Source organism: Chenopodium quinoa, unplaced genomic scaffold (genome assembly GCF_001683475.1).
Source record: "Chenopodium quinoa cultivar QQ74 unplaced genomic scaffold, ASM168347v1, whole genome shotgun sequence".
Lineage (NCBI taxonomy): Eukaryota > Viridiplantae > Streptophyta > Magnoliopsida > Caryophyllales > Amaranthaceae > Chenopodium > Chenopodium quinoa.
Genome location: NW_018744970.1, coordinates 491,991 through 506,541, shown reverse-complemented (window position 1 = coordinate 506,541; position 14,551 = coordinate 491,991). Strand labels below are relative to the sequence as shown.

General features: G+C 37.1%; 1 protein-coding gene across 1 annotated transcript; it reads left to right on the top strand.

The window, feature by feature from the left end:
- The first annotated feature begins 415 nt into the window (after positions 1 to 415).
- On the top strand, positions 416 to 2,886 carry LOC110706462 (probable WRKY transcription factor 7). Its single transcript, XM_021884383.1, has 3 exons — positions 416 to 1,421; positions 1,909 to 2,034; positions 2,123 to 2,886. The coding sequence occupies exons 1-3, from the start codon at positions 637 to 639 to the stop codon at positions 2,289 to 2,291; spliced, it is 1,080 nt and encodes a 359-aa protein (XP_021740075.1). The 5' UTR covers positions 416 to 636; the 3' UTR covers positions 2,292 to 2,886.
- The last annotated feature ends 11,665 nt before the right edge of the window (positions 2,887 to 14,551 follow it).

Here is a 14,551-nt window from a genome sequence, read left to right as displayed (position 1 = left end):
GGAGCTTCCGTTTACCAGTTTTAAAAAAGGCCAAAACAGAAGTGGGCCCCAACACCACCATCCTCAATTATAATTTGGACTATTCTCACATTAAAAGCTGTTAAGAGGTCAACCCTTACCTCTCTGTCCCCGACTATCCCTCCGATTTTACCGACCCTTTAATCCAACGGCTCTCTTTTCACCTTTTGACTCTCTCTCACATTTTCTTTAATCATACACTCCATTTAATTTATTTTATTTTATTTTATTTTTCCTTTTTTCTCCCTTCCAAACCCGGTCTTCCCTCGATTTTCGTTTTTTACTTTCATTGCGTGGGTCCCAATAACAAACAATAAAACTATATTAATAAAAAAATGTTAGGAGAAGTGCGTGGTCAAATGTACCGGACATTTCTTTATACGTAAGACTCTTTGAGAATCTGAACAAACTCCCTTTGACACGCGTTGAATAACTATTTGTTAATTTGTTTGACTATCAAATAAATTGAAACGACAATATCAGTTGAGTCATCCGATGCCATCCTTCCCTATGAAGCCGATCATCTAAACATTTTGACCCTCCTCCTCTTCTTTCTTCCTTTATTATTATTTTTCTTTTTTCTTCTCTTTGTAGCAATTCTTCAACTGGCCTGTGAAGATGATAATAGGAACTTACAAAAGTAGTAGCGATAATTTCGCTGCTAGAATGGAAGAAAATGCAGTCCGAGAAGCGGCCGCGGCGGGTCTTCAGAGTGTTGAGAAGCTCATAAAATTACTCTCGCAAAATCACCACTATCTTCAACACGAGCATCAACAACAGCAGCACCAGCAAAGGCAAGATGATTCCACCACATCGGATCAGAATCAAAATCAAGATGATTCAGATTACACGGTTGTTGCTGATCTTGCTGTTAATAAGTTCAAGAAAGTTATCTCCCTCCTCGACCGCTCTCGCACCGGCCATGCCCGCTTTCGTCGCGGCCCTCTTCATCACCAAACTGCACAACAAGCACAGCCGCTACCGCCGCCGCTGCCGTCGCAGCAGCAGCTGAAGCCGTCGCACGGCTCTGCTTTTACAAGGGTATATTCATCATCTCAGATCCAAAGATTACCACCTCTTCCGCATAATAACCACCCTCACCATAGTCAACCCCAACCCCTTGGTCTACCAAAACCAATTGAGCGCAAAGATTCATCAACTACCATTAATTTCTCATCGTCACCTCCAATTTCAGCGACTAATTCGTACATTTCGTCGTTAACTGGTGATACCGATAGTGTACAACCGTCGATGTCTTCTGGGTTTCAAATCACCAATTTATCCCAGGTCTCATCCGTCGGTAAACCCTCTATTTCTTCATCCTCTTTGAAGCGGAAGTGTAATTCCATGGATGATTCCAAATGTGGCGGATCTTCTGGCCGTTGCCATTGCCCCAAACGAAGGTACTTTTTTAATTTAATTTTGTTGCAATAATTTAATCATCTTTTTTATGCGTTCCTTCGAAAATAATTAATGATCCGTTAAATTGTTTGACTTTTTTTTTGTTAGATCTTTCAATATTTACTGTATTTCTTATTTAAAAAAAAAAATATCTTCCGTTGAATTGTTTGACTTTAATTTTTGTTAAATCTATTAATTTTTCACTGTAATTTCTTATTAAAACAGTACTCTGTAGGTTGTTTGATAGATTTTATTTCTAGATGATTTTCTATCTTTTAATTGATTAAATTAACTAAATAATAATCTGGGCATATGTTAATATGTTATCTAATTACTCTCTGTATTATATTGTATATTAAATTAAATGGTTTGTAATTCATGTTTTACATTCAATAAAAGGAAAGTGAAGTCAAAATTATAAAATTGGGGAAAAAAAAGTTACAGTTTATAAAATTGCAATTTTTGCTGATTGGGGTTGACTTTAATCAGGAAGTCAAGAATGAAGAGGGTTGTTAGAGTGCCAGCAATCAGTGTGAAAATGGCTGATATTCCTCCAGATGACTATTCATGGAGAAAATACGGTCAGAAACCAATCAAAGGATCACCTCATCCAAGGTTAGTTTCGTAATTTAATTCGTCTTAATTTACGATAGAAGATAGAGTTTCAATTCAACTAAAATTACTTCTCTATTTTGAAAATCAGGGGTTATTACAAATGTAGTAGCGTGCGAGGATGTCCAGCGCGTAAACATGTGGAGCGCGCGTTAGATGACTCGTCAATGTTGATCGTGACATACGAAGGCGATCATAGCCACCCACAGTCTGTCACCGACGCCACCGTTGCGGCCGCGCTTGTATTAGAATCCTCTTAGGCCTGTTTTCATACGACTATGTCCTTCTCATTGTCAATTCACAAACTAAACAAGAGAGAGAAAAAGAAAGAGATAAGGGCCTACAACATCAATGGTGAATATTTGCTATGATCTTGGACAAAAATCGGTGGGGCCCATTGTTGATCGGATCAAAACCGTCCAAAACAAAGAAGACAGTGATAATATAAATTATTATTTATTATGATGATGATAATGAAGATCTTGAAATTGCATACTTCGTATGATATTATGTTAATGTTTTGTCAACGGGGCAACTTCTCCAAGAAGATTAGATTAATTAGTGGGTGGTATTGGTGGGTTTACGTCATCTACCAAATACTGCATAAAAATGAAACTCCACCTTCTTGTGACTTTTTTTTTCCTCTCTTTTATATGTTTATTCTTTTGTTTTTTTAAAATATTTTTTTGGGATTTTCTCCCACAATTGTGCCCATTTTACCCTTTAATGTGGAACAAAAAAACTAATAGATGTACTTAGTAATGGCCAGAGTATATTAATGTTAGTGAAAGCTGTGGATTTGGTGGGAGTTGAATTAATTATTATAATGATCAGGAAAAGGTCTCTTATTACTCCCTTCATTTTTAAATACTTGTTCTACATTTTATTTCTAGCCGTTTTTAAATACGTGTTCTATTTTCTTAATTAGAAAGTTTTTAAAATATTTAATGGCAAAAGTTAAACATAGCCCTAAGGGCTATGTATAACCATTAATACATGTCTAGATTCTCTTATATTTTCAATAAAAATAATAGTGTACATGTTTAATATTTATGGGGAATAATAAAAAACCAAAAAGTCAATAAATAGCACGTACCCACACAAATATGTTAATTCCCATGAAACTAATGCTTGACGCCTAAATTATAATTAGATTTTTCATCTTACTTATACCATAAAAATATATGAAAAAAAAAAAAAACTGAAGTCTCCATCAAATCATCTTACAACATTTCCTCTTCGTCATTTTACATCTTTTCTATCTATACTAGTGGGAGAAAAAAAAGGTTAGCAAAAGTCTTATGAATTATTTTTTATTCTAAAAGGTATGTCTTTTTGTCTTTTATGAGATGAATATTTTGTTTTAATGAATAATTGATCATCAATTCATCACCATCAATATTGTGAAAATATTTTGCATTGTGATAATCTTATTGCCCACAACCTGTTTGATAAATTGTCTTTTTTTTTCTTCTTTTTTTCCTGTTAATGAAGTAATGTATACTGGTTTGATGAATTGTTTATTTTTTTTTAAATGAAGTAAATTACGATCATGCTAGTTGTTTTAATACTTGTGATTCTACCCTAACATTATAACCCACTCTTACGTATTTTGAGTAAAAAAGAAGGATACAAATCCTAATTGACTTGCTGATATTGTCTACTAACTTTTTTAAATATATTTTACTATTTTAATTGTAAAATTTCTTAAATCATGTAGTTAATCTTTTTACTTTTCAAAATTTTAGATTGATATTGCTGTACAAGAAATTGTTCAAGGACGAATTTGTAATATTATGACTGCCATACTTAGACCAATTCCAGTGAAATCAAAGTCGTTAAAATAATCGTGTGCTCTTTTTTTTATTTTTCCCTTTATAAAAAAAAATTGCTTTGAAGATGATTTACAGAATTGCAGTACAATGAACGTATTTTATTTCCTAAAATAATGTGTATAACTAATAAGTGGGTAGAAAATAATATTTTAATAAATACAATTTAATGAGAATTGAATGATGGTCTAATTATTAATATTAAGTTTGTCATAGATTCCATTGGAATAAGATATATACCATTAATTGGAGGAATTTGCTAGTTTTTATGCATCCCTTAGGGCTATGAATAACAAAACCGATATTTAATTAATGTCTCTCATCTAGTTTACTCACCATAAATAATTATTTTATTCTTTCACTTAGCTCATTATTTTCATATTTTATTATTTTGTTTAATTTCTTTTAAAATTCCGCACATAGAGAAATGAAGCAAGTATTTAAAAACGGAGCTAGTATAGGGCTAATTTGGCAATTTGCTTTACATTTTTGCCTTGTTTAGTAAGAGTTCCTAGAATGAAGTTCCTTTTTCTTTTTTCTTTATATTTATTTCTTCTTCTTTTATTACTGTAAATTTGTCTTGGTCTATTACGTTGTGTAAGGCGGGGTCATTTTAATTTGAATAATTGTTGGGAAATCCCATTCAGTTTAACTTGAGCTAAACTCCACCTAGATGCTCAGAAATAAAAAAAATGGTAAAATAGATTCATTTTGCCATGAACTCACGTTACAAATAGTCCAAAAGTCAATGGAACGGGTTAGTTGCCACTTGCCAATACAATAAATTAATGTAGGGAAGTGATACAAAGGACTTTTCCTGAGTTTTTAATGCATATAGAATGAAAATTTTGCAATTAAAAAATTACTGTTCATATAATTTATATTTTAGTGGTACATTATACATGCATAATGGTACATTGTAATGTATCATTAGAGAGTCATTTTTTTCAGAAGTTGAAACTTATATGATGGTAAAAAGTACCACTACACTCGTAATAGTCCACAAAACATACTATTCAGACAAATTATACTTTAGTGGTATATTATACATGCATAATAGTACATTATAATGTACCACTAGAGAGCCAGCTTTTTCTAGAAGCAAAAATTGAATCAGCTTTTTCTAGAAGCCCATAGGTGCTATGCACCCAGACTCACTCTTGAGGATTGATCGCAGAACATAATTCATGGTGTGTTTACTAAATCCTTACATTACATGAGTACAACCCTTGGATACCCTTTTTTTATAGGTTAAATTGTTAATACTAGTAGAAATTCTCAACCTATCAAAGCTATAAAGCTATGTTTAGCTTGACTAATATGATCTGAATTTTTATGCACTAATTATTATTATTAGGTAAAATCTAACAAATGATTTTGGAGTGTTGATAAGCTAATAAAAGTAAAGTATCAAATTAAAATGAACATTAATTATACCGATCGATATATGATTTTGACATACATTCCCAAATTAAATGTCATTTTAGAAAATATTTTAAATGTTTATCTAACGCTCTGATGACGTTCATCAGCAATATAGTTATAATTATTTTAATTTTATTATTATTAGTGTTATTCTCAATGGTATCATTATAGTATTGACTTTCCCAAAGTACACATTTTATTTTTGTAGCCTCTACGCTATTATAGACACCTGATTCTGTTTCCCCAAAAACCAAACTAGTGATGAATACCTTTCATATTTTGATTAACGAGTTCGGTAAAGAGTTGAAAAGTCTCGTCAAGTTCCCTTAAACTTTAACCATATTCCCAATCTTACCTAAAATGTTTTAATCCGAAATAAATCATTTTGTACCTTTAAACCCAAAATTATATATTTTGTGTCCTTAAATTCATTCATTTCGTGTCCAAATCATAAAAACGTACAACCCTAATTATTTTGGTCCATAATCTCAATCCAATTATTGCTTACTAGGATGTACAATTTTCTACGTAGAACTCTTTACACCCTCTCTCCACTGCATCATCCTACACCTCTCCCCACTATATCTTCACCATGCTTCCTCCCCCAATCCCAAATTATAGCAGCTATCACCGATTCACCACATCTTACCTCCAAATTATATAGCGTATCCATCTTTATCAACTCTAGCGAAGTCCATTTGCGATCTCACAACCATTATCTCCTTCCACGACGACAATATAAACCTCGCCTCGTTTGTGTAACCACCATTTTATAAAATCCGGATTAATCACATGGCTAATCACTTAAAAAAACTCATTTCCAATAATGAATCTCGGGTCTTTTAAATTAAACTTAATGGCAGTGACAGTTGTGCTTCTGGGCATGAACTGTGGTTATGACAGTAATCATGGTTATTGTTTTGTGTAAAAATACCCATGCTATGAGGCCTAATCATAGCGGGACACGTGTCATCCCAAAAGAGGTCCAAAAAGGGTCACTCTGCAACTTACATGAGCACTCCCCCATCAACAGGAAAAAAAGATAACCTTCAGGACTAAATTTATGAGAAAGTGGTAAAACGGCACAACCCATTAAATTTAGGTCAGAATGACCAGGATAAGGGCACATTTACCAATTACCCTATAAATAGGGAGATTTCCCACATTTTAGGGTACAAGTTCATTTATTACACACATTTGATTCTCTCAAAAACAAAGAAAGTACCTGATCTTGGAATCTAAGAAGATCTACTTTTACTTTTCGCACTTTTTACTATTCTTCCGCCAATTTTAACTTGATTGTCGCTGGGGGAACTCCTACCAATAGGAGCTTCCATTGTTTTGGGGATACAACTAGCGGGAATCTAGTCTTGGTGACATAACTCTTTTGAGTGATATTGAAAACCCCGAAACATTTGGCGTCGTCTGTGGAGATAGTACATCTAAGATGGTTTCTCAAGAGTCTGTACCACCTCCTAATGAGAAGCAGGCTCCTACGGGTGAGGTCAAGTCGGACCATGATATAGAGGACGAAGATTCGGAGGTTAAAGTATATACGCCTAAAGATGAATCCCTCAAAACTCAAAGATAATAGGGAAGGAGACGATAACCAGGCAAGCCAGAGAAAGTTATCCGGCCTTCCCTAAGCGGCAAGTCACCCTACCCACATCACCCGAGACGAGTTCATGAAATTCATGTCAAGTTTCAAGGGTGAAATGAAGGACTTGATTTCCAAGGGGACGGTTGGTACTAAAAGGGCCAGTCGGCAAAGAAGCCTTCTCACTATGAGAAGGTTAAATCAGTCAAAGATAAGCAACCCTCTCCGCATCGGTCAAAGTTCGATGTAAGGTTTGGATTTTTACCCAAACCGAATCCAAATCGAAATAATTCGGTTTTCGGTATTTCAATCCAAATCCAAACCAAATAAGGAGCGTTCCGATCCAATCCGAACCAAATTTTCATCATCAAAACCGAATCTAATCAATACACCGAAATATTTTAGCTTAATTTTTGTGAGTCTGATTTTTTCTAAAAAAACTTGTATAGAAACTTTATATAATTTTAATTACGAAATATAAACTCACAAGATCCAAATATTGATAAAAAAGTTTACTACAATTCTTATTAAAATTTATCTTAATATACAAATGGCACAAAAAATCCCATGAATATTCAAAACTTGCAGCATTGTTATGCCTTCTTGTATACATTTCTAGCAAGGACTTAGAATCCAACGATCCTTACCATTACTTAGAAAATGAAAATTAAAAAAATTAAAATTTAGCAAAATAAAATAAATTTGAACTGAGATTTAGTATAAAAAATAGACTTGCAAGGACATAGGAGCAGGAAAGACAAGAAGAAAGAAAAAGAAAATCAGAGAAGACTAGAAGAGAAAGAGGGGGCGGATAAAAATTTAGGGTTTTAGGAACTGTTTTTTAATTTTTTTAATTTTTTTCTTTTATAGGGGTTGACTTAAGTTGTGCTTACATTTTTTGCCCTGAATTACAAGCAGGATATATACTTCATTTGTATAATTTGGTTTTTTAAAACCCAAAACCAAATCCAATCTTTAATCCATATTTTTAAAATTTTTCAAAGGAATCCAATCTAATTTTTTATAAATCCAAACCGAATTACTAATTCAGTTTGGTTTGGTTTGGTTTTCGATTTTAATTTGAATTACTTCCACCCCTAATCTTAACATAAAGGAGAGGACTGGTCCTTTGATTGATCTGTCCAAGTTATGATTCCTTGAGACAAGAAAGAGGAAGGTCACCCGGCATGCTCAGTCGGATGGAAGCAATCTAATGCTCGATTCATCATTGAGAAATCAACAATTGTCTGAATTGACGTCAACGTCGAGCTTCCCAAACAGCTTCAAGAATACCTCAATGAGGTATTCTCAATCTATGCATGAAGACCAGTCAGGCGGTCCGTCCGCCCACACAGGTCCTCATGTAATTGGCTTAGCGCAGTTTGTGCCCTTGAAGCCATAGAGGTTGTATGCCTTTATACCTATAACCTGCCTTGCCCTCTTCGGAGGACAAACGACATATAACGTCCAGCTATTGGACAGGTAGCTCCCTCTGCTAAAATATGGGGAACAACCTTCTGCGTTCTCTAAGAATATAACCACGGCGACATAGCCGACCAAAGTTAATAATGTCCTGGTTGGTACCTATGATGGCACCACCGACCCTGAAGACCACCTGTTTGCCTACACCCACCTCATGTACTTACATGGGTTGGATGATGCCGCATGGTGCAGGTGCTTCCCAACCACATTGAAGGACATCTTCGAACAATGGTTTGACAACCTGCCGGCTAGGTGCATTAATAATTTCAATATGCTGACATTCTTGTTTGCCTCTAACTTCTCCATGAACATACATTCCAAAAAGATAAGCCTTAACTTGGGCACGGTACAAAAGGGAGATAGGGAGGGGCTCCGTTCATATGTCAAGAGGTTCAATATGGTAAGAATCCAGATCCAAGGACTGTCTAACGATATTTCTTACTTAGAATTCTTTAAGGGCCTGAAAGACGAGTCGATCCTCAAGTTCAATCTCGTCCAGAGGAGAGTCTACACTCTTCAAGAAGCGCTGATGGAGGCGAAAGCCTATATACAGGCAATCGAGGTTTGCTTCACCAACAAGTAGTTAGACTCTAAGAACTCTAACAAAAAAAAGGGGAATCGACAAGAACAGTCGGCTCAAAAAGTTGAAGAGAGTAAGAAAAGAAAAGTAATCTGGGCGGTTGAATTGACGATTCTGATCATCCATCCTAGAAGAAAAAGAAAGAGTATAAACCATACGTCCTAAGGTACGAGTTTAACATAGAATGCTACTCCACCTCATGGAGATAAAAGACCAGGTAAAGCCTACAATAATGAAAGGTCTGGCAAAAAACCGGGATAAAGACAAGTATTGCCATTTCCATGAGGATATTTGTCATGACACTAATGACTGCTATAGCCTCAAGCGATTGTTTGGTAGATTGGCTGATAAGGGGGTGTTGAAATCTTACATTCTCATGTTAAGGTGACCCTAAAGACGGACCTTAGGCCTAGGCAACTATAAAAAAGATCAGCCCAGCCTACAAGTAGTTCAGAACTCGATAAGGAGCCCATCTGGACCATAGCAAGTGACTTTGCCAGAGGGGGCCCAACTATATAGGGCACAAGGACCATGTCAGACGGTTGGATGTCAATTCCGTTGATGAGGGCCAAGCATCCACTATTACTTTCCCTTAGGTCAACATTATTGAGAAGGTTTAGGGAAAAGTCTGTCGTCCGCATGATGACCCCATTGTCATTGAGTGCAAGGTGGCCAACTGACATAGGAAGCTCGTCTGACATCATCAGCTTCAACTGCTTTTTAAAGCTGAAGTACAAGCTTGATAGCCTGCACAAGGTTACTCACCCCTTGGTTGGCTTTCGGGGTGGAGTTGTGCACCCAGTTGCCCAAATAGATCTACTCATCTAGCTGGGAGATAAAGGAGAAGACACCACATGGTCATCCGGTTGTTGGTTGTTGAAGAGCTGACTTCCTACAATCTGATTTTGGGCCGTTGGAATATGAACAAATCAAAGGCTGTCATCATCCTATCCCTCATGTTGCTGAAGTTTAAAAAAGATGATGGTACTGTTGGCTCCTTAAATGGAGGCCATAAGACGGCTCGACAGTGCCACCTCTCATATGTCAAGCCCATAGTGGTTGCAGTCGGCCAGGGTGATGAGCTAATATACCTTGACAATGTTAAGAAGTAAGATCCTATCCCACTAGCATGCGACAAGAAAAGAAAGGTCGACCAGCTAGACGACACACGTCCGAGGCGTACTATAAAGGTGGGGACGGTTGCTTTTACAAAGCTGAGAGCAGACTTGCAGAATCTTCTAAAGGAATTCAAAGACATCTTTGCCTTTAAATTGGAAGAGATGCCAGGCATCTGCCCGAATATCGCTGTCCATAAGCTCGTTGTGGATCCAAAAAGAAGCTTGTCAGGCAAAAGAAAAGGAATCACTGCTACAGTAAAGAAGTTGTTAGATGTTGCGTTCATTCAACAATGTCACTTCCTAGATTGGATTGCGAATGTTGTTTTGGTAAAGAAGCCGAATTGTACCTGGCCCATGTGTGTTGATTACACTGATCTGAACAAGGCATGTCCTAAGGAAAGTTACCTACTTCAAAAGATCGACACTCTAATTGACTCTACAGCCGGACATGCTTTGAAGGGTTTTATAGATGCCTACTCAAGCTTCCTAAGATACCCCCGTGGAAGAAAGATCAAGAGAAGACATCATCAAGGGTTATTCTATTATACTTTGATGTTGTTTGGCTTGAAGAATGCGCTTGCTACTTTCCAAAAAATGATTAATATGATCTTCATTAATCAAATTGGAAGGAATTTAGAGGCGTACATTGATTTCATTGATAGTTAAATCCAAGCTACAGACCGATCATCTTGCTGACCTCCGAGAAACCTTCACCACACTTAGGCGCGCAACACAAGGTTATGCTCAATCCCAAGAAGTGTGTCTTTGGTGTTAAGTCTGGTAAGTTTCTCAGATTTTTTATTGATCAAAGGGGGACAGAGTTCAACCAAGAGAATATACATGCGGTTATTGACATGAAGTAACCCCGCACTGTAAGAGAACTACAAAAATTAACCGATTTTGTGGCGGCGTTTGGGAGAGTCTTTATCTAGTCAAGTAACAAGTGCCTCTATTTCTTTCAAGCAATCCGGAAGAAGACCATTTTTAAATGGGGGGATGATGCTGAGGCGACCTTCTAAAAATTGAAACAACACTAGCACTCCTTGCCAAGGCTTGTTAGCCCTCTGCCTAGGGAGACACTTTACATGTATTTATTTGTCTCAGATTATGCTCTTAGTGTTGTTCTCCTTGCTAAGAGAGACGACATCCAGCTCTTGTTTTTATTTTATTATCCATGTTCTTAGAAACAATGAACTCTGGTACCCAACAATTGAAAAATATGGTCTCACTCTATTTATGGCAAGCAAGAAATTGAAGTCGTACTTCTTAGCACATTAGGTGTTGGTTTATACAGACCAACCTCTCAAGCGGCCAATGAAAACCTTAGAGTCATGTGGCCGAATGCTCAAATGAGCTATTGAAATGCAAAGTCTGGAGATCTACTTCAAATTAAAGAAGTAGTGGAAGATAAGGCATTCGTCGACTTCATTGTTGAAATGACAAGGCCAGTTGAATCGGAAAATCTTGATCAAGTTTCGAAGGTGTATGTAGACGGGAGCTCTAGCATGAACGACTATGGTGAAATGATTACATGTTAGCCTCTTTAAGAGGCCAAGACAAGTACGAATATGCACTACAATTTAAGTTTCAAGTCTCAAACAATGAGGATGAGTATGAAGCCCAACTGGCCAGTGTACGGATATGTAAGGCAACAGAGGAAAGAAGAATTAAAGCGTACTCTGATGAGTGGCATTTATGCCACTCTTTTATCCTTTTTCCCTAAGGATTCTCCTCTCATTTGCACTTGTTTGGCCCTTTTTCTAAGCATTTTTACTTAGTTTTGCTTCCTCTTTTTTTTTCTCCTTTATTTTCCCTTTTCTTAGTCTTCTCATTTTGTTTTTATTTTGATTTCCATGCTTTTGTTTTGTAGGTATTATGTGCCGAAAGAAAGAGGATATCAAGAAGCCAAGCTAACTGTTGTGCGCGGAGTGCTGTGCGGCTGCTGTGCGGGCGCGCATGTTTGGCTGTGCGGGCGCGCAGCCCTGTCAAAACCCGCGTAGCCAGACTGAAGAAATAAAGCCTAACCAGAGAGTTTGTGTGACTTGTTGTGCGTCTTCTGTGCGGGCGCGCAACCTGATGCGCGGGCGCGCAGGCCTACTGTGCGGGCGCACTTATTTTCCCCATACCCTCAAAGTTGCGGCCGCGCACTACGCTAAGAGGGCGCACACACCTACTGCGCGGGCGCGCATATGTCGTGCGCGGGCGCGCACAGCTGGGTTTCCGATTTATTTGCGCCTTGTTGTCCAAGTCTCTTTCTTTCGGGGGGGGGGGAGCCACATATATATAGAAGGGACTCTTTGTAATAGAAAACACTTAGTACTAATTCCATAGAACATTAGCCTAATCTAGACAGAGAAAATAGATTGTTATTCAAGCATCCTTTATTGTATTCAACTTTGCTCAAGTTTTAATCTTCCATCAATCAAGCAAGTATCCAAGTTTTCATCTTTCTTTAATCCTTTCTTTAGTAATCTCTTCTCCTTTCCTTTAATATTATTTATTTGTTTAATTGTTACTTATTTTTGTCAATCTTATTAGTTTATCTAGTTATTATTGATTTCATTGATTTCAATCATGTTTTGTTTTGAGTTTCTTGAGTTTATTTCTAGTTTTGATATTATGTTTAATCTCCCTTCTATAGGCTAAACTTTTAGCTAGGGGAAGAGGGTGGAAGATATGATTTGATATTGGATGAATGATGATGGTTGGATTGAACTTATGCCATATATTGATGAAAGACATGATTTTTATTAGCTTGGGATTATTGTTGCACTCTATTTGATGTTTTCTAGTTTAAATGCATGAAAGTGATTTTAACTAGATTAGGATCACCTCTATTTTAATGATTGCATGAGAATGAGTTATTAAAGTGGAGTTTTTATGGATTGTGCTTCTTTATTCTCTTGATTTGATTGTAACTAATAGGATGCATGAGAATGATCCTTATTAGTGTAGACCTCTTTCATTGATTTGCCTAGACTATTGCATGAGAATGAATTGTTTAGGTAGAACCTTGTGTTCTTTGGCATATGTTTCATGATAATCACCATTATTCTCCTCTTTCTAATCATATTGGACACCCCCGTATCCCTAGCGTCATTTTCTATTGATTTTAATCATCATTTTCTTGCTTACTTGTAGTTTTAGTGTTCTACTCAACAAAACCAACAAAAACAATCCCCTTTTCACTCTTGCATTAGTGAAATTTGATGTTGAATTAGCGTGCTTCCCTAGTGGTTTGACCCTTTACTTGCCACTAACTAGTTTAGTGTAGGTTTAGGTATTATAAATGATTAATTTGGTTAGGGTGGTAGCTTAACGACCTATTTAAAAAGTTGGTCATCAGCCAGTACCATGGTGACTATGAGGCCAGCCATCCTGCTATGGTAAAATATTTATAGGTGGTCAAATAAGGGGACGGGACACTTGATGAATTTCTTGTGAGTCGAGTGTCAGGTCAGAAAAAAATTAGGCGGATGCTCTTTCTAAGCTAGCATCATCCGCCTCCTGTAATACACCTCTGTCAGTCTTTTGGGAAGTAATGGAAAAGATAAGCATCAAAGAATATCTCATTGGAATTCATAAACGAAGTTCAACATGGATGGACGACATCCGAGCATATCTGCTAGACGACACTCTGCCGGATACTTATCTAGAAATGGCCGCAACAAAAAAGCATGCGGCCAACATTAAGATCCACAACAGAGAAATTTTTAGAAAGGATTTTTTGCAACCTTTTTTTGAAATATATCACCCTTGAAAGGGGGAAGGATATTCTGGAAGACTTGCATTTGGGATTTTTTGCCTCACACATAGACGGAAGGTCTTAAGTAGAAGGGGCCAGGCGAAAAGGCTACCTTTGGCCCACTCTTGAGACTGACGCCATAGATGTAACACCCCAATAATTCTCCCATTTCCAAACCACTTACTTTAAATAAAAATAGAGGAGAACCATTAGCATGTTACAGCCACATGTTAAAACGTTAAGGCTTTATCAAAGTATTGTAGCGGAAATCCAACTTAAATCTTAAAATAATATAATTTAGAAAACTAATGAGTTAAAACTTACAAATTGGAACCATAAAGGCCCATATTAAATCAAACCTGTTGAGGGTAAAAATACCCATACACGTGGACCAGTCGCGTAGCGACACGTGTCACTATGGGAAGACGCCACACGTCCAGCATAAAAGCACTCAAAGGGCTTAGGCCAATCCTGTAGCGACACGTGGCCCAATGAGAGGGTGACACGTGTTGTTCAAGGAAGATGCCACGTGTTTAGGGCATACATGACCCCTCAGATCAGCATGCAAAAGAGGCCTAATTACATCAGGGCCCAAATCCCGGGAGATATCATTGAAAGCCGCAAAGCGGCGCCCCCAAAGCGACACGTAGCGTTCTCCGATTGCGCAGCCAATCACGTCACACAATTTTAGGGTATGAACCCTACAAAGGGGCACAATCTCCATCCCCATAAATACCCCAA